Here is a 21,013-nt window from a genome sequence, read left to right as displayed (position 1 = left end):
TTTGATATTTCAACCTCAGTTCCTATAATACATCTATAATACACTGTGTACACAAAATAGTTACACTCAGGACCTTAAGGACAAAAATGTCCCCATTGAAACCCATTAAAACATATATTTAATACGTTACATCTTTAATGCGGTTATATTTAATACGTTACATCTTTAATGCGGTTATATTTCATGCGTAACATCTTTAATGCGGTTATATTTAATGCGTTACATCTTTAATGCGGTTATATTTCATGCGTAACATCTTTAATGCGGTTATATTTAATGCGTTACATCTTTAATGCGGTTATATTTAATGCATTACATCTTTAATGCGGTTATGTTTAATGCGTTACATCTTTAATGCGGTTATATTTAATACATTACATCTTTAATGCGGTTATATTTAATGCGTTACATCTTTAATGCGGTTATGTTTAATGCGTTACATCTTTAATGCGGTTATGTTTAATGCGTTGCATCTTTAATGCGGTTATATTTAATACATTACATCTATAATGCGGTTATATTTAATACATTACATCTTTAATGCGGTTATGTTTAATGCGTTACATCTTTAATGCGGTTATATTTAATGCGTTGCATCTTTAATGCGGTTATATTTAATACATTACATCTTTAATGCGGTTATGTTTAATGCGTTACATCTTTAATGCGGTTATATTTAATGCGTTGCATCTTTAATGCGGTTATATTTAATGCGTTGCATCTTTAATGCGGTTATATTTAATACATTACATCTTTAATGCGGTTATGTTTAATGCGTTACATCTTTAATGCGGTTATATTTAATACATTACATCTTTAATGCGGTCATATTTAATGCTTTACATCTTTAATGCGGTCATGTTTAATGCGTTACATCTTTAATGCGGTTATATTTAATACGTTACATCTTTAATGCGGTCATGTTTAATGCGTTACATCTTTAATGCGGTTATGTTTAATGCGTTACATCTTTAATGCGGTTATATTTAATGCGTTGCATCTTTAATGCGGTTATATTTAATACATTACATCTTTAATGCGGTTATGTTTAATGCGTTACATCTTTAATGCGGTTATATTTAATACATTACATCTTTAATGCGGTCATATTTAATGCTTTACATCTTTAATGCGGTCATGTTTAATGCGTTACATCTTTAATGCGGTTATATTTAATACGTTACATCTTTAATGCGGTCATATTTAATGTGGTTATATTTCATGCGTAACATCTTTAATGCGGTTATATTTAATGCGTTACATCTTTAATGCGGTCATATTTAATGCATTACATCTTTAATGCGGTCATATTTAATGCATTACATCTTTAATGCGGTCATGTTTAATGCGTTACATCTTTAATGCGGTTATGTTTAATGCGTTACATCTTTAATGCGGTCATGTTTAATGCATTACATCTTTAATGCGGTTATGTTTAATGCGTTACATCTTTAATGCGGTTATATTTAATACGTTACATCTTTAATGCGGTTATGTTTAATGCGTTACGTCTTTAATGCAGTTATATTTAATGCGTTACGTCTTTAATGCAGTCATATTTAATGCGTTACATCTTTAATGTGGTTATATTTAATACGTTACATCTTTAATTATATTTAATGCGTTACGTCTTTAATGCAGTCATATTTAATGCGTTACATCTTTAATGTGGTTATATTTAATACGTTACATCTTTAATTATATTTAATGTGTTACATCTTTAATGCGGTTATACTTAATATGTTACATATTTAATGCGTTACATCTTTAATGCGTTACATCTTTAATGTAGTTATATTTAATACGTTACATCTTTAATGCGGTTATATTTAATGCATTACATCTTTATTAAAGTTCAAATAATACAGAAGCAGATCATGTAAATAACTACAAACTCTGAAACTGTTTGCAGTCAGCGCCTGTGCAGTCAGTTGTGTGAATTTCCCAATCTAAGTGAGTGAGTGTGACTGTGTGTGTGTTGTGTGTGTGTCTGTGTGTGTGTGTGTGTGTGTGTGTGTGAGTGTGTGTGTGTGTGTGTGTGTGTGTGTGTGACTGTGTGTGAGTGTGTGTGTGTGTGTGTGTGTGTGTGTGTGTGTGTGTGTTGTGTGTGTGTGCAGCCGCTTGAGTAAAGTCTTCATAATTGAATGTTGTGAGTGTATTTGTGTGTCAGTTGAATTTCACCACAAGAAAGTTTTCAGGATGTGACATGACCATTATCCTTTGAAGAACTTTATTTTCTGTGTTTAACAGTCGGAATCTTTCAGTCAGTCATCCGATCTGCCGGCCGCTGATGCTCAACTGCTGTTTTACAAGGCAAATGTTTGGAAGGCTTTGCGTGCCTCTAATATGGAAATTAAGGGACAAAGTTAAATATTTTAGAAAGAATCTGTCATTTCTGACAGAAAGCAAAGAACAGAAATAATTTCCAATGTGAGTTTATTTCTGGTGCTCTTTTGGCTGTGTATGTCACACCATGTTTAAAACATCATGACCTCGCGGTCTCACGCTACGCCAGCCGCGGCTCAAACCGCCCGACTCAACCGGAGAATCTAAAACACGAGCACAAAACATCTAATATGAGTATTTACAGTGAAATGAACAATTCTGTCATTCACACACAATTGTTCAGTCTGTGAGGGGCTCCTACTGTTCACAATTCACCCCCCTCCCTCTCTCTTTCAGTTCAATTCAATTCAAAGTTGCCATAAATAATATAATATTACCAACACTGTGAATGTATGTAAAAATAGAATAACACAATTAAAGACAATAATCTCTGTGTCATATCTCTATGTAATCTCTCTCTCTCACTCTTCAGACAGATGTGATGCATCAGAACGTGTTTGATTACATTCATGTGGATGACCGGCAGGAGTTCAGACGGCAGTTGCATTGGGCCATGAACCCGTCACCGCCGATGACTGACCAACACTTACACGGCAGCACGGGTGCGAGTTAAACTGCTGCTCTCTAGTCCAGTGCTGCTCAACTAGTTTTACTTCAGGACTTTTATATTGGACAGTGGTGACCGACAGTCCTAAAACTGTTAAATCCTTAAATCCTGAAATGTATGATCTTTACCATAAACTGCAGGGACTGAGAAAATGGTAGAGAAACTGATTAAAGAGTACTGTAGAGTTTGATTGGACACAGCCTTTTACATCAACTAAAAAACATATGCAATGCGTTTTCTCCTCCCTTTTAAAAGTTGACAAGTCTATTTATTTCACTATCCTAACTAGCCATTATTATATGGTTAGATGCATATTATGATTTGCATTTACTGTAGCATTGATTTTTTTCCCAATCAGAAGTGATGAGAAACACTTTAATTCAGATTTAGTTGGATTGAGAGCTTATATTGTATAAATGTTTTGCTCATGTGTGTTGTCATCAGTTTGATCGCTCGTGTTTGTTTTGTAGGTGAAGATTTTGTTGTGAGCAGTTTATTTCACTCCAATGAGACGGGCGACGTTCCTCCAGAATTCACGTGCTTCTTAAATCGCTGTTTTATCCTGCGAGTTCGCTGTTTACTGGACAGCACGTCTGGATTTCTGGTGAGCGAATATGTCTTTGACTTTTGCTTCTAAAACTGACATTTGTGATGTTGTTCAGATGCGATGAAAGATCTCAGCAGCGTCTGACTGATGTTACTGTACAGAAGAGAGTGATTACACCTGTGATCAGCAGTGATAATGAGATGTTTGAGATATTTGAATGTGTGTGTGTGTGTTTGCAGACGATGCAGTTTCAGGGGCAACTGAAGTTTCTTCACGGTCAGAGGAAGAAGACTCCATCCGGAAGGGTTCTCCCGCCTCAGCTCGCACTCTTCTGTGTCGCTGTTCCTCTTCTGCTGCCCTCCATCACTGACATCAAGATAAAGAACACGATGATGATGATGATGATGAAGAACAAACACAAGAACAACAACGTTTACAAGTACGATTCAATTCAGCAGAAAGTTCACTAAAGGAAAATTCATTTTCATTTACAGTGTTAAATATGTAAGGATTGCCCCCCAAAAAAATATGTGGCTCCAAAGTGCCGATACTTACAGGTCACGATGACTCGAGTCGCCTTCAGCTTGCTCACTGGGGGTCTAAATACAATTATTATTTATTTATTTTTTTACACAATCTACAATCATATTTAATCAAACTATACAATGATGACTCTTAAGACTTTATAGATATTACAGTTTTATCTTCTGTTAACGCATGATCTTCTGTAAATCTCCTTTGAAAAGATGTGTGTTGTGAAAAGCACTATACAAATAAAAATGACTTGATGATGAGCATCTTTTGACGGCGCTTCACCAGAGTGGATAGATGACATGAAGCAATATCTCGAGGTTAGTTACAGTATGTTGGTATCATTAATTACAACTTTGAGTTGTTATTACAGCCAACAACTGTACAAGTTGAACCAGAACTCCATTTTACTCCAACTAACACTTAAATGTGCACTAATTTTAAAACATATGAGTCAAGTCATTTTTTTTTGTATAGCAATTTTCTCAACACACATCATTTCAAAGCAGCTTTACAGAAAATCATGCATTTAAAAAAAAGAATATTTTTTATCCCCTTCTCTCCCTAATTTGCAATGCCCAATTTCCACTACTTAGTAGGTCCTCGTGGTGGCGCGGTTACTCGCCTCAATCCGGGTGGTGGAGGATAAGTCTCAGTTGCCTCCGCTTATAAGTCATGTTGTGCATGACACCGCGGAGACTCACAGCATGTGGAGGCTCATGCTACTCTCCACGATCCACACACAACTTACCACACGCCCCATTGAGAGCGAGAACCACTAATCACGACCACGAGGAGGTTACCCCATGTGACTCTACCCTCCCTAGCAACCGGGACAATTTGGTTGCTTAGGAGACCTGGCTGGAGTCACTCAGCACGCCCTGGATTCGAACTCATGACTCCAGGGGTGGTACTTAGCATCAATACATTAACAGAAATTGAAGCTGTAATATCTATAAAGTCTTAGAGTGATCATTGTGTAGTTTGATTAAATATGATTGTAAATTGTGTGTAAAAATAAGTAATTAAATAATAATTGTATTTATAACCCCAGCGAGCAAGCTGAAGGCGACTGTGGTAAGGAACACAAAACTCCATAAGATGTTGATTAATGGAGAAAAATAACCTTGAGAGAAACCAGACTCACTGTGGGGGTCAGTTCCCCTCTGACTAACAACATGAATATAATGACAATATTACTTATGTATAGTGCAAGTCATGGTTTAAAATTAGTAAACTAAGTAAGTGTTGAGGGTCAGTGTTTAAACAAAGATTCAGTATGAACTGTAAGATTAATGACTAATGTCTTTGAAGTTCATCCTGGATTAACTGCAGAAGTTCACATAGATGCATTGTGGCTTTTGTTGGCAATTAATTGATAGTCTATATATTCCATTATAAGAGTGTAGTCCATCAGTAGACAAAGGTGATGCAGGCAGAGATCAGTGAGGTGCATCGCAGTTCATCCGGCGGGTCATTTCGGTGAGGTTCGGTGAGGTCTATCCTAAATCCAAGGTTCAGGCTGTGGCATATGAAGTATCCAATGTCTTACAGTTGGAGTTGGCATCAGTTCATCCTCTGAAGTCCATCGTAAAAGACTGAAGTGATGTCCTGCTGGCACCGGCTGTAGTTTGTCGTCATCACACTGAGACACGTAGCAGTGGAGTCGAGATATGGATATGTATCCCCCCCCCAAATAGAATAATATTAGTGTAGATGCCATTCAATTTATTGCAGAGTTATAGATCATGATAGATGTTTCTGGTTCCGGCAGACCTAACTAAAGCAGCCTAATTGTGAGTTGATGGATAAATTAGGTGTATGTCTGGCTAAATAGATGAGTCTTTAGTCTAGACTTAAACTGAGTGAGTGTGTCTGCATCTCGAACAGTGTAAGGGAGACTATTCCATAGATTAGGAGCCAAATATGAAAAGGATCTACCTGTGGATTTTAATATTCTAGGAACTATTAACAGGCCAGAATTTTGTGATCGTAATGAACGTGATGGAATATAGCGTGTCAGAAGGTCACTTAAGTACTGTGGGGCTAGACCATTCAAAGCTTTGTATGTAGTTAACAGGATTTTAAAATTAATATGAAATTTAACAGGTAGCCAATGTAACGATGATAAAATGGGGCTAATATGATCATATTTCTTGGTTCTCATCAGCACTCTGGCTGCTGCATTTTGAACCAACTGAAGTTTATTTATTGATCTTGCTGGACATCCTCCCAGTAATGCATTACAATAATCTAGTCTTGAGGTCATGAACACATGAATTCGTTTTTCAGCATCAGCAACAGAGAGCATGTGTCGTAATTTAGCAATATTTCTGAGGTAGAAGAATGCTGTTCTACAAACACTGGAAATTTTATTTTCAAAGGACTGATTGGTATCAAATATAACACCTAAGTTCTTTGCTTAAGAAGATGATGTAACGGTACATCCATCGAGAGTCAATTTATATTTTAGCATCTTATTTTTAGAGGTTGTTGGTCCAATTATTAGGATCTCTAATTTGTCGGAATCCAATCTTTGACTTCATTTATACACTCTGCTAATTTGGAGAATTGTGAAATTTCATCGGGTTTAGAAGAAATATAAAGTTGGGTATCATCGGCATAACAGTGGAAACTTATTCCATGATTCCTGATAATATCTCCCAGGGGAAGCATATATAAGGAGAAAAGCAGAGGCCCTAAAACTGATCCCTGTGGCACTCCATACTTTTGTTTGATTTGACAATTCCTCGTTTACACATACAAAGTAGAAGCGGTCTGATAAACAGGACCTAAACCATGCTAATGCAAGTCCACTAATGCCAACATAATTCTCCAGCCTATTCAAGAGAATGTCGTGATCTATCATGTCGAAGGCAGCACTAAGATCTAAAAGCACTAGAAGAGAAATGCAGCCGTGATCAGATGATAAGAGCAGGTCATTTATAACTCTGATAAGTGCAGTCTCTGTACTGTGATGGGGCATAAATCCTGAGTGAAATTGCTCATATATACTATTTCTCTGTAGAAATGAACCTAGTTGGGAGGACACAACCTTTTCTAGTATTTTCTTTTACGATCTACATAAATGGTAGATTTGAAATGGGTCTATAATTAGCCAATTCTCCAGGATCAAGCTGTAGCTTCTTAATAAGCGGTTTGATAACTGCCATTTTAAAGCTTCTTGGGACATGTCCTGTGGATAGCGAGGAGTTAATAATATTAAGAAGAGGTTCTGAGATTATAAGGAATACCTCTTTTAAGAGCTTAGTTGGTATTGGATCTAACATTCATGTTGTTGCTTTTGATGTTTCGATAAGTTTTGTTAGCTCTTCATGACCTATGACAGTGAAGGATTGAAGTTGCTTGTGAGCAAAATTATGAGACACTGTTTTCTGAGGTACTGTGACAGATGATTGCATTATTCCAATTTTATTTCTGATAATTTCTATTTTATCAGTAAAGAAATTCATGAAGTCATTACTATTGTGCTGCGACAAAATATCTGGTCCAGTCGAGTCTTTATTCCTAACCAATTTAGCCACAGTACTGAATAAACACCTAGGATTGTTGTCGTTATTTTCTGAGTTTGCTAAAATATGCTGACCTGGCAGCTTTTAGTGCCTGTCTGCAGCTACAGACACTATCCTTCCATGCACCACGAAATACTTGAGAGCATGAGTGTGATCATTGTACCATGGTGCAGGGCTTTTTTCTTTAATTTTCTTTAATTGAAGGGGGGGTGACACTATCAAGAGTGCTAGAGAAGACTGTATTTATATTTTCTGTTATTTCATCAAGTTCTTCTAGACTTTGTGGCTTACTGAGTGTATGAGATAAATCTGGAAGATTATTAGTGAAGCTATCTTTAGTGGTCGAAAGAATAGTTAGCGCGGTGTAGATTGAGTGACATTAGCTGATCGCAGCAAACAAGAGATGAGGTAATGATCAGATGTCATCGCTCTGTGGCAGAATTTCTATATTATCAACATCAACTCCATATGACAGAATTAAATCTAGCGTATGATTATGGTGATGAGTTGATCCTGTCACATTTTGTGTGACTCCAAACGAGTTGAGAATATCGATAAATGCTAATCCCAATTTGTCATTTTCATTATCTATGTGAATGTTGAAGTCACCAACAATTAAAGCTCTATCTACATGAACTACTAGATCTGATAGAAAGTTTGCTAATTCACCAAGGAAATCAGAATATGGCCCAGGTGATCTATATACTGTAGCAAGGGTAAAAGGCAACAGAGATTTATTATTTATATCTGTCGGTGTCACATTAAGCATTATTAGTTGAAAAGACTTAAACTTATATCCTGTCCTCTGAGTAACACCAAAAACTTCACTGTAAATTGTAGCAACACCTCCTCCTCGACCCTTCAGATGAGGCTCATGTTTATAACAATAACTTGAGGGAGTAGATTCATTTAAACTAATATATTCATCCGGTTTAAACCAGGTTTCAGTCAAACAGAGCGCATCCAAACTATGATCTGTAATAATTTCATTTACATATGAATGCACATAAGTCATATCAGTAACCTTATAAAAACAGTTTTATTCTACATGGAGAGGGTCTCCTCATGGGGGCGGCCATGTTAGGATCACATGACCAGCTGAATACTATTCACTTAATCTCAGTAACTGCCCTGTTATTGGACACTTTCACTCATGGATTGAATTAATCATGACTTACTGTAAATAGTGAATTTCTACAATGGTATCTGTAACTGAAAACTATACACCTTATTCACAGCAGCACCATCTTTCATTTTTGACAGGAATGAATATGAGGCTGGGAGGGATAGACGTACAGTCTCTTCAACTCATTTTACAGTCGTTTAATCTGACATATGAAAGAATTTTTTTTTTTACATTAAACTGTTTTTAGTACCATTAGACAAACTATAAAAAGTTTATAAAAAATTTTTTTTTATGTATCGTATTTGATACATTAGGCTTTAAATGTCATTCTCCTCCTGAGGTCCTGCAGTTCATTTTTGTGTAGTTCATTTGTTATGTAAGTTTTTCTACAGTGGTAAATCTTGGGGTATTATCAGAGGACTCTCTGGGCTTTTCAGAGATACCAAATGTTTGAGAGTTTGACCATGACAACTTCCTCTCCATGCTCTATAATAAATGTTTCACAGTTCAAATATAATAAGAATAAAATATTCTTTTTTCAAGAAACTATTTTTATCATATGTATTTTATGCAACGAACACTATATTGACATTTAAAAAGGGAAATTTTCTAACGTTTTTCGCTGGGTCTCATGAACTTATGGTAAGATGACATCATAATAGCTTGTAATGTAAATTAATGAGAGCTTTATAATGACAGAGCAGACTGCATATATGAAAATACACAGAAATATTAGTTCACACTTTACATATATCTTATAAAAAGTATATGTCAGAATTCTCAAAGCTCTGTGATGTTTTTGTGGTGGGCATGAATGTATGTAATGATGATTGAGAGATATTCCTCAAAAGCCTGTTATATATTTAGTACATGCATTTAAAAGTTTTTTTTATATAATAATATACAGAATTTTAACCAAGCACAAGTTGCTTATATTCAGCTAATACTCATTTTTAAATATCAGTAGAAATATAATCATTACTGTCACTTTTACTTTATTAAAATAAGCTGTCATTTATCCCTACATAAGAGTCACTTTTCGCGCAAGTCCGCCACCATTTTAAATAGATCGATATAAACATAGAAACCACTTTTTTCAAAAATAACCACTAGGTGGTGCCATAAACATGTGAAACTTACTAACCATAGGTTGTTTGGCTCGTCAGCTTGAACAGAGAGTGAAATAGAAGCCGTCAAACATTGTGTATCATATTTGATCACGGCTTTATAGGGTTTATGGATCGTTCCGCTGAAATAACATTGAAAAAATTTCTTTCCAATAAATTTCAGTAGACAAAAAACTCCAGATATCATGAGTTGTGGCAAATGAGATGTGCTTTAGGAGCTTTTTGATAGTTTTATACAATACATGTCATTGAAGAGACGGTACATCTATCAATCACAGCCTCGTTTTCATTCCTGCCAAAAATCAAAGATGGTGCTACTGTGAATAAGGTCTGTTTAGATTGGATGAGGTGTCACTATATGTACAAGATGACACAAACAAAAAAGTTACTGAGTGCACCTTTAAAATTATTGTGGTTCTCCGTCTGGATCGCTCATTTTGGTTGTTTTTCCATTGATTCTTATGGAGACCGCAACCAGCAAACAGTCCATCATGGTGCCGTTACTCAGGAAAACTGTTGAAAGTGACTCTAATCTTATGTAAAATATCGTCTTTATGTCCTCAAGGAACTTCAGTAAATATTCCAAGTGCCTCAAAACCTTCCCGTTATGATGTTTTTACTGGAGGACAAGATGTTCAGTTCTGCAGAGCTCTGAAGGTTCATCAGTTCTGAATTAAACTCATTGTGTGTTTGTCTCTTACAGTGACGATCATTTCAGACAACACACAGCGATGAGTGATGGCGTGGAGCCCAATGGACCTGTGAGGTCACACGAGCCCTGGACACCACTCTCCAAAGACAACATCAAGTACAAGAGTGAAGATTACTACGATCAGGATGAGCCCTTGAACTTCTGTAAGTCTGCACTGAAGTTCTCCAACCCGGACGACTTGTGGAGAAGCTCCGGTGGGGCCCTCAGGGCACCTCACGTGGCCAACAATGTCCCGTCTGGGGCCCGCATGAGCAAACACTTCCCCAAACCATATCGACTGTCTCCAGGATATTATAATAACAGAGTGGATGCATTTGTTCCGAAGATGTACGAGAGTCTCACGGACGGCATTAAGAGCGAGATCTTCTGTTACGATGCTCCCGGCAAGGGTTTAGATGGTCATGTGATCTCTGAGCTGCCTATAAAAGTGGAGCCGGACTCGGACTTAGAAGATGGCTGCGATGGTTATGGACACTCATGGGAGGCACGCGAGCGTTACCCGAACAGCTACGATGGTGATCAGATGAAAGTGGAGAGCGGATACGGCGAGGAGTATTCACCCTGTCAGAGGTCAAAGGGTCAGGCGCTGACATACGGCGGCTACCATCAGAATGCTTACGCCACTGCGCCTCGACTTCTGAAGTGTGTCCTGAACAAAGAGGCAGCAGTTTTGAGCCCGCAGAGGTCAAACCACCTCGACACACTCTCAAACTGCACAGACACTAACGCTGCTTCATACATGCTGAACGACTACAAAACAAGCTACGAGTTCAGAGGTCAAGGGTTAGTTCAGTGCATCAAACAGGAGCCCCTGGACTCTCCGCCATGGCAAATAAACAGTCAGAGGAACGTTATGAATAACTATGTGATGAACGGCCCGCCACAGAAGATCAGCCCATACGTGTTCATGCAGTGAGTCTCAAACATCTTTCATGTAAATAAACGTGAGATTTGACAGAGACTTCTGGAATATTCCACAGATCAGCACCTCTCAACTGGTTTTGCTCCAGGACTCAAATTAGACTCAACTCAGTACTAAAACTGTACTTTAACAATAAAAAAAGGCCTTTAAATCAAACCTAAAACACCCAACAATATGTAAAATAATGACCATAACAGTCTGAATAGGAAAACTGACGATTCTGTAAATTTATAAACAACATCAGAAGTGTGATCTACCAGCCGAACATTGTTTTAGTATTATTAATATCCATATTACCAAGAGACAGACGGATTCTCACCAAAATACTGCAGTTTGATTGAACATATGGCTTTAGACGCCAATATCAAAAGATAATGGGAGGTGTTTGATTATATTAGTTACTTGTTATTATTTGCATTTTTTCCTGCTGTCTATGACTCTATCAGGACAGACCTGAGATCCACCAGTTGAGAAGCACTAATATACTTCAGAATCAGAATGATTTTATTGTCATTATACACAGGTACAATGAAACTCTGTTTGGCTTCTCTCTAGTAATTAAAATAAGATAACTAAGTAAAAACAATAAACATAATAACAATAAAAAATAAAAATAAATAAATACCAAAAATAAAAAAAAATAAGTACCAAAATATAGCAGCAACTTTGGAGAAGACAGCAGTAGCAGCTACATGTGTTGAAGGTGACTATTTGCAACAGTAAAAGTGACGTTTAGTGCAAGTATGTTTGTCCTTGATGTATGCGTATCACAGTCCTTGTTGTTGTTGTGTGTGTGTGTGTGTGTGTGCTCACATTTTCTTTTCACTGCTCTGTGGGAGGGGTGTGATGGAGGCCACAGCTCTGGCATAGAAGCTGTTCCTCAGTCTGTTGATTCTTGATCTTATTGTCTTGAACCGTTTGCTGGACGGCAGAGGTTCAAACAAGGAGTGTCTGGGATGTGTGGTGTCTCTGATTATGCTGTTTGCTTTCTTTCTCAGTCTGCTGGCATAGATGGTGTCCAGTTCAGGGAGCTCCATCCCGACAAAGCGCTGGGCCGACTTCACATGATGCAGGTCTTTCCGCTCAGCGGCTGTGCACCATGGCGCAATTAGTCAGGATGGTTTCAGTTGTTCCCCTGTAGAAATTCAGCAGCAGTTTCTGTGGGAGTTGAGCCTGTTTCAGCTTCCTGAGGAAGAAGAGTCTATGTTGGGCCTTTTTTTTTACCAGTGTAGAGGTGTTGGTGGTCCATGTCAGCTGTTTTGACATAGTGACTCCAAGAAACTTTAGACATTTCACACTCTCCACTACTTCTCCATGTATATGGAGGGGGAGGTGTGCTTTGTCCTTTGTTCTCCTGAAGTCAGTGATCATCTCTTTTGTCTTTGAGATGTTAAGGATCAGGTCATTGTCCTTACAACACCCAGCCAGTTTATCCACCTCTAGTCTGTAGACTGTTTCATCATCGTCCAAAATCAGGCCAACTACTGTGGTGTCGTCTGCAAATTTAATTATGAGTTGGAGGTGTAGATGGGGATGGGGATGCAGTCATGGGTGAAAAGTGTGAATAGCATAGGGATCAGCACACAGCCCTGTGGGGTGCCTGTGTTTAAGATGATGGTGGTGGAGGTGTGTTTACCAACTCTGACTTGCTGTGGTCGGTCTGTAAGGAAGTCCATGATCCATGAACACAGAGAGGAAACAAGGCCCGGATTGTTTAGTTGTGTTTTGATGTGTGAGAGCTCGAGTCTCTCAAAGCACTTTGTGGCTATGGGTGTTAGTGCCACAGGGCGGTAGTCATTCATGCCCTTCATAGATGATTTTTTGGGCACTGGAGGATTTGAGGCACGTTGGAACAGCAGCATGTTGTAGTGAGAGGTTGAATATGTTTGAAAACACCTCTGCAAGCTGATCGGCACATACTTTCAGTACCCTGTCCAGCACTCCGTCTGGGCCAGCTGCCTTGCTTGCATATATTTTCCTCAGGATGGTCCTCACGTGATGGTACTGAAGGACCAGTGTTGGCTCTCTGTCGGATGGGTTGATGAGTGGAGCAGCCTCCTCCCTCTGAGTGTCAAAGCGGGCGAAGCACTGGTTCAGGACATCAGACAGTGTGGCGTCATCATTTGGCAGCAGATTTTTAGTTTTGTAGTCCGTCAGTGTCTTGATGCCATTCCACATGCTGCGGGGGTTATTGTTGTCAAATTGATCTTCAATGCTCTGTTTGTATTTGCACTTTGCATCCCTGATGCCTCTCCGGAGTTTCCCCCGTGCTTCACTGTAGGTTTGTTTGTCACCTGGCCTGAAGGCTGCAGCCCACTCCCTGAGTAATCCCCTCACATTGCAATCCACGGCATTTGGTTGGAAACACCTTTTTTGTCTTCTTTGTTAACTCATTTTCTGTGCAAAAATGTATATATCCTAGGACTGAACCAGCATATTCCTCCAGATCTGTTCCCTCTGCAAACAAATCACAGTCTGTGTTAACAAAACAGTCCTGCAGCATTAAGGTGGCTTCCTCAGACCACACTTGTACTGTCCTGTTTGTCGGTTTTACACTGCATATCCGTGATCTGTAAGCTGGGGTCAGAGTGAGGGAGATGTGGTCTGATTGTCCTAGATATGCATATGGGATTGCTTTGAATGCTCCGGGGATGTTTGTGTAGACTTGGTGTAGGACGTTGTTCTCTCTTGTGGGGAAATTCACATTTTTGTCTAGTTTGACTAGTTTGACTAGTCACGACTAGTTTGAGAACTAATTATTGAAGTCGCCTGCTACAATAATCACACCATCCGGGTGTGCCATTTGCTGTTTGTTGGTGCTTTCATGTAGCTTTTTCAATGGTAACTTAGCCTTAGCTTGTGGGGGGATGTAAACTGCCATGATTATTATTGTCGTGAATTCCCTCAGAAAAAAGTGGTCTACACCTTACCATTAGGAGCTCCAAATATGGGCTGCAGTGTTTGTCCACCATGTCCGCGGATGTACATCATTTGTTGTTTACGTAGATACACAGTCCTCCTCCCCTGCTCTTCCCGGAGTCCTTCGTTCGGTCTGCTCTGTAAACAGAGCAGCCGGCCAGCTCGATAGCAGCGTCTGGTACGTTTTGGTTTGGCCAAGTCTTCATGATGATAGTCACACAGTGAGGCATGGGTCTTGCTCTAATTTCATCCATCTTGTTGGTGAGAGACCTGGAGTTGGCGAGGAACAGGCTCGGTAGAGCTGGTCTGTAAGGGTTAGCTTTTAGCCAAGCAAATAGCCCGGCTCGCTTTCCCCGCTTCTGTTTCCTCTCCCTCCACCGCCTGCGCTGTCTCGCTGGTGGGATGGTAATTCCGATGAGAATCTCCTCTGGGGGGGAAGAGTTAACTCCGGGATCTATATAGTGCTGTCTGATGAACATTAACTGGGATCGATCGTATATGGTAAAAGCTAATGCTTTACTTAATAGACTAACTAACAGAACTAGGTAATAAAAAGAATGAGAAAGAGAAATGAGAGAGAGCCGAGTCGCTGCTGCTTCCGCACAAGCTGCCATCTTTCTTTTTTTATTGGCAATTTTTGAAAATGTTAATAGATGGAAATTCTTGTTATTTCAAACACAATTCTGTTGCTGACGCACACGTTTTTCAAAAATCTCTTAATTTCAGGGCGTGGTTTAGCTGTGTGGTTTCATAGGAATCGTTTGAGGATTTGGATTGGTTTGTTTACAGAATGTTTATTCCATTATATTTTGTTTTAAGCACTTTTAGTTTAGTGATGCTAATATTTTACTTACAGCGTGTCGCTTCATAAAATAATTACATCAAACATGGACAGGTCAAATAAAAGAGTGATGTTTTCCACAAAAAAAAAAAAAAAAAAAAAAACTTAAGGACTCACCTTAAACATAAAGATACACAATTGTCAAAAATGAAAAAAAAAAAATAAATAAATAAATATATATATATATATATATATATATATATATATATATATATATTTTTTTTGAAGATTGAAGGTTAATGATGTGAATGCTGAGATTTTGTTTTCATGAATTTTTATTTTTTAGAAACAATTGTTTTATTAAATCTGTGTTTATTTTAATCAGTATTAAAAGGTCAAGTGAAAAATTTATTCTGAAGTAGTTTTTTTTTATTTTTATTTATTTGATCATAAATTTGACAAAAGGTGTTAAAACACCAAGTTTCAGTTACTAATAACAGTGTAAAATAATATTCAAGCTCTTAAATGTATTCACATTAGATTCACTTCATCATTGATAAAAATGCCAAACATTTGATTACTTTTAATAGTGTGGTCCTAACTTTTGAGCTTTTAACTCTGTCTTCATATAAAACTTCTATTTTAATGTTTTTGTCAAAATATTAATCAATAAACTTGCACTAATGGGACTAATAGAAAGAAACCCTTCGGGACACAATGTCATTTTGACATATCTTCTATACCTGTCGTTTGAGGATTTATTTTTCATTTGTATTTATTGTAAAATAGCAAATATCTACAAACTTTTTCAGGAAGGATTTTAATGTGACTTTTCACCTCTGGCATTCAACAGCAGCGATAAACATTAACAGATTCAGAAATGTTTTAGGCAACTTTGTAGCTGCAAAGCAACAATCACATGTGTCTTCCTGTCAAACTTTTTTTTTTTTTTTTTTTTTTTACATAACATAAAAAACTCTTGTACATAAAAAGGTGTACCGCTGTTTCATTTTGAAAATCCATATTTCCTTGTATGTTTTAGGATTGTGTTCCTATTGCAACTGTGTCTGCCGTATGCATATATGTAAATATAATGGTATTGAGACATTTCAATATGGTCATATTCTGAACACTTTCAGACACTAGACACATTAAATGACACAATTACAAATACTTCACATGAGTAAACGTTCTCTTCTGTGAGCGGGATTGATCTGACTCAATTATTGAAGTTTTAAATAATTCCACTCAAACTTATTGTTTGTTTTCATGCAACATGATCATGTCAGTGAGACAGATCATATCCTCAAATATACACAAAAGCTGTCTCACATCATCTGCTGGCCTTCTGAAGATATCTAGATCAATATCCTTATTTAGTGCCAAAGAAAGACAATATTTACCATTTTTAAGAGAAATTTATGAAAAACTATTTTACAATTTTACATGATGGAAATATTTACAGAACAGTTCATGTTTTATTTTCCTATTTATAGTACAGCATTTTCATGAGAAATGTTCAAACATAATCATGTTAAATACAGTGAATGTTTAAATGTTTGTCTGTCAGTTTGTTTTCTTTTGCTGGACTTCTGCAGGTCTGTAATGAGAGATGATTTGAGCCAGAATGAAGGAGTTTATGAGAAGAAACAGCAGACCAGCGATCCAAACAAGAGCAAAACTGTTCCAGCCCTCAAACTCCAGATAATACGCAGGAATCAACCACACAGCCTGAAACACAGACAAACATCACTGTAAATAAACACATTCAGGAAAATCTCCACCTCAAACTCCCTCGATTCATAAAAGTTCATATTTATTTCACCTGTCCAACAAACCACAACAGCAGCAGCAGGAACCCTCGATTCAAACTGAAGCTCAGACGAGGCAAAACCAGCGGCAGTAAACACAGATACCAGAGAAAATACTGCCGGGAGAAAAACACTCTCAGCATCAGATCACATGTGATTCAGCCAAAGATCCATCAATATACTGTTATTCATTTTACACATATTAATACCAGTTTGATAAATGATTATGCGGAACAAATTATTAATTGTTTACCTTTTGCTTTTTTACAGATTAACAAACATCAAATAATAACGATATAAAACATGATCAGTATTAAACCAATCATCCGTCTACTGAGCAGAAGAACTGAAGCTCTTCGAGAACTCTGATCCTGCAGATATAATGAGCAGGTGTGTGTATCTGTCAGTCATTATAAGAGTGTGTGTGGTACCTGTGAAGTGCACACTTTGTTGAAGCTGACAAACACAGCGGTGTGAATGAAACAACAGAACGGAAGATCGTTGTGAAACGCCAGTGAAGAGACGAGCAGCAGGAGAAACTGCGGCAGGAAACAGATGATGGACAGTCCACCACTCCAGTGCCGCTCCGCTGTCAGATACAACATGTAGAAATATGGAGAAAAGTTATGACGAATATCTGTGCGGGTCACGTGATACAGATACGACTCGTGCAGGAAATCCCAACCATACCTGCAAAAAACAGGGACAACGTTCCATTAATGACCACTATATGAATGTACAGAGCCAATCAAATTCTTTATAAGGACTGTTTTCTAAAACAAATGGAAGAATGTGAATTAAGTCATTAAATAAAAGCTCTGTTGTATTTTCAGTAGATTCTGTTCATTCAAATAACTTCATGATGTTCATCCTGAGATGTTCTTTTAACACTACTGAAGGAGTACACGTGTGATGAACACTTGATCACTGCTGCACAACTCACACATTAAGAAAAATGTCTATTAAAATGTTAGTTTTGTGTTGAACTTTACGAAAAGTATTCATTCTACAAAACTAATGACAAGCATTGCGGCATATGACTTTCGATCAACAGATAAATGAAAGTGTTTGGATGCAGAACTAATACTAGGATGCAATCTTTGGTGGGGCACTTCTTTTTTTTAGGGGACATCAGAAGTTTCTGGGGAGGTTTGAGGCAAATCTAGGGGGCGAATGCCCCTCCAGCCCCCCCACTTAGACTCAGCCATGTTAGGTTGCAGTTTGTCTCTAGTTTTAAATGACTTACATGTAATAGAAAGTGAGATTGAGACTGAAGAACACAGAAGCAGAAACAGCAGGAAACAGAACGATATCTTTATTGAAACATCTCATGAAGTTCTGGAAGAATCCTCGAGCAGACGCCGGTTTCACCAGTGAGAGCGTGATGGGCAGTGCATATGTGACCGGATAGATCTTCATGTGAACGGACAGACCGAACAGAAGCGCTGCGGCCGTCCGTCTCTTGGACTCCAGACACAGAAGTGTGGACAGAACCAGCGCCGCCAGCAGAGACTCAGCATTCCCACGTGTCGACACTCCAATGGGAAGCGGGTTGAGGAGCCACAGGCCGCAGTAAACATATGCGGAGCTCCGCGACACACCACGAAGAGCCAGTAACCTGAAGATGAGAAGTCCACACAGAAGATCCGCGGCACAGAACAGCAGTTTCCCGCAGTGAACGTTGAGGAGGATGTTGGGCGTCAGGATGAACGCGAGCAGCGGCGTGTAACGGAAAGTCGATCGGTTGTACGGACTCGCGCCCTGTAACAGCAAGAAAGAAGCATTTCTGAGTTAAATTCAGTCCACTTACATTCATGATTCATAATGTCTTTTACTATATAAATGAGTTACTGTTATCAAGTATTTCAGTTTAATCATCAGAGATCCAGTGTCGCAGAAAAATACTTTTTGTTAACAGCAATTAACCCTCGTGCACTGTTCGTTTATGACTGACACTTATATTTTTCACAGTCAAGTTTGACTGAAAACAAACATGTAATTTTTTTTAAAAGAAATTGAATAACACTAACTTCAATAAAGTAAAAACACGGAATTGTGCATTTTTGGGGAGATTTTATGCTATTTAGATCTTATCTACCTTTAAATTTCTCAATTACACCATTTATTTGTATATGCATATAACTTAACTACAGTAAAAACTAATGTATTGGGGGCAGATTGCTGCCATCACGCACAAAAATGACGTGAAAATCATATAATATCAGTAGATGGCTGCAAAGATCCTCTAATTCATTCCTGGTTGTAACGAGATGAATTTGTAAATTTGTGTGTTCTGCATTATGGCTGAAATACTGATTTTATTTGACAAAAAAAAAAAAAAAAAAAAATTTGCTCTGTGTTATAGTCTCGCCCATTCATTTCCATTGGTCAATCACATTTGAATCCATTCCTATTTTGTGTGTGTGTGTGTGTATTCAGATGGTAAATGTAGGAAAATAAATCAAGCCTCGATCCACTCACATGAAGTATACCTTTTTAAAGAAACAAAATAGATTTTGGTCAAAAGTGTCTGAACAGTGAACAAGAGTTAAACAATACTTAAAAACAACAACAACAACAAAAAAACCTTACACATAAATGTAGCGGACACCCTGAAATCTTTCATAACAGTTTTGGTGAAAAAATTGTTTATGTAACATCATGCTAAAAATGTGCTTAAAAATCATTATTGTTATAATCAGTGTCTTCCTAAAAACAAGATCAAGGAAGAAAAACTAAAATAAGTCATCAATCTCTATGCTTGAGTCTCTGAGGATTAAGAATTAAGAACAATTGTTTATTCTTCCCAAATTTTGCTATAAAGTAGAAGAAAATAAACCAAATAATGTTAACTATATTGCGGTATTTCCTTATTTTAGAAACAAAACCACACATAAGACATAATATTACTTTCAAAATATAAATGAGCAGAAATGAGTAAATAAGTACACTAAATGAAATGTTTGTGATGTTTGTTTTGTACCTGTGTGATGAATCTGGCGGCGTCAGTGAACACGTGATAATCCACATCAGTGTATTTTACTGTCAGATTCTGATCCTGATAAACACCGAAACACAACAGCACGAACCGAATCAGAACCGCCGCGCTGAACATCACACACACAGGAACATCCATCATAAACAGATGTTAAAACAATAACTACTGAATAGAAAACAAACAAGATAGAGTTTAAAAACAGGGACGTGAAGCTTTTTGCAAAGTCCTTCCGCCATTTCCTCCACCATGTGACCTAACGTCTGAATAAAACGTCATCACATCTGACCACTCAGAGGCGACGCTTGAGCCATTAAACCCCGCCTCTTCAGGATTCAGTTCAGAATTATTCCCCTTCCAGCGATTCATTTCTGCGTATCAGATGTGATCCGGGGTTGTCAGAATAGGTCATGAATATTCATGTATGCTCCGCCCACTGGAACCACATTTATCAAGAACTGAATATATTGTAACACCGTTTGTGAGGAAACAGAATAAAAGCTTGTCACGTCTTTCAAACAAACTACAGTACAATTTCAGCGACTGACCAAAGAAAGTTCATTTAACTGAAGTGATGAGCGGATCCAAGTGATAGAAAATAATCAATGTTGATATATTTACGTCTCGAGCTTCATAGTTCTCTCAACTGACAGTATATGTATTCATTTACTGTGTACTATACAAACACTGTTTTTAATATTTTACATTTTTAGATTACATAATTTAAAAACTCGTGGTCGATTATTCATGAAACATTATTTTTATCATTAAGAATATCAAATCAAAAGGCAGTTGGTTAAATGCTGAAAATGATCTGTTGCCCTGCATTAACTGACAAGAAATGTGAAGAATAATGAAAATAAATCGATGGAAATCAATCTACTGAACACATTTGATCTACACTGATTATCTTTGCTGCAAAAACGTAATAGTCTGATCTGTCAAGAGGGTCATAATAGTAGGTTTTGTGATTATTTATGAATGATTGTATGTGACGTTTGATCGTTCAGAACTATATTTCACATCTGTAACTATATGTCCTTGTTAATTGTCGGT

At 37.6% G+C, this 21,013-nt stretch overlaps 2 protein-coding genes across 4 annotated transcripts in view; one reads left to right on the top strand and one right to left on the bottom strand.

Moving 5' to 3' along the window:
* The window catches only part of LOC127431917 (uncharacterized), a 39,333-nt gene extending 23,992 nt beyond the window's left edge, over positions 1-15,341 (top strand). For both annotated transcript variants that reach the window (XM_051682573.1, XM_051682575.1), the window contains 4 exons: positions 2,819-2,948; positions 3,424-3,557; positions 3,740-3,939; positions 10,521-15,341. In XM_051682573.1, coding sequence (XP_051538533.1) covers positions 2,819-2,948; positions 3,424-3,557; positions 3,740-3,939; positions 10,521-11,445 — 1,389 coding nt within the window. In that variant the 3' untranslated portion in view covers positions 11,446-15,341. The remainder of the gene's footprint in view (positions 1-2,818; positions 2,949-3,423; positions 3,558-3,739; positions 3,940-10,520) is intronic.
* Positions 15,342-15,410: 69 nt separating this feature from the next.
* On the bottom strand, positions 15,411-20,239 carry pigm (phosphatidylinositol glycan anchor biosynthesis, class M). Of its 2 annotated transcripts, none has more exons than XM_051682584.1 (5): positions 19,946-20,239; positions 18,209-18,723; positions 17,394-17,652; positions 16,977-17,078; positions 15,411-16,882 (listed from the first exon to the last, which is right to left on the bottom strand). In XM_051682584.1, exons 1-5 carry the CDS (start codon positions 20,099-20,101, stop codon positions 16,718-16,720), a joined length of 1,197 nt encoding a protein of 398 aa, XP_051538544.1. In that variant the 5' UTR covers positions 20,102-20,239; the 3' UTR covers positions 15,411-16,717. The 2 variants fall into 2 exon arrangements, with proteins under 2 accessions (XP_051538544.1, XP_051538545.1); XM_051682585.1 differs by having other exon boundaries at positions 16,734-16,882; positions 17,394-17,551; positions 19,946-20,212.
* Positions 20,240-21,013: the final 774 nt, after the last annotated feature.

This window comes from Myxocyprinus asiaticus, chromosome 41, assembly GCF_019703515.2.
Source record: "Myxocyprinus asiaticus isolate MX2 ecotype Aquarium Trade chromosome 41, UBuf_Myxa_2, whole genome shotgun sequence".
NCBI classification, from domain to species: domain Eukaryota; kingdom Metazoa; phylum Chordata; class Actinopteri; order Cypriniformes; family Catostomidae; genus Myxocyprinus; species Myxocyprinus asiaticus.
Note: the sequence above shows the minus strand (reverse complement) of the source record. Positions and strands in the feature narration are given on the sequence as shown.

What these genes read in the sequence shown, in the direction of transcription:
- pigm (XM_051682584.1), bottom strand. Translation starts at nt 20,101, where the DNA reads ATGATGGATGTTCCTGTGTGTGTGATGTTCAGCGCGGCGGTTCTGATT. An exon ending in CCGCCAGATTCATCACACAG is followed by an intron (nt 18,724 to 19,945) that starts GTACAAAACAAA and finishes TTGCTGTTACAG; the next exon opens with GGCGCGAGTCCGTACAACCG. An exon ending in ACAAAGTGTGCACTTCACAG is followed by an intron (nt 17,079 to 17,393) that starts GTACCACACACA and finishes TTCTCCCGGCAG; the next exon opens with TATTTTCTCTGGTATCTGTG.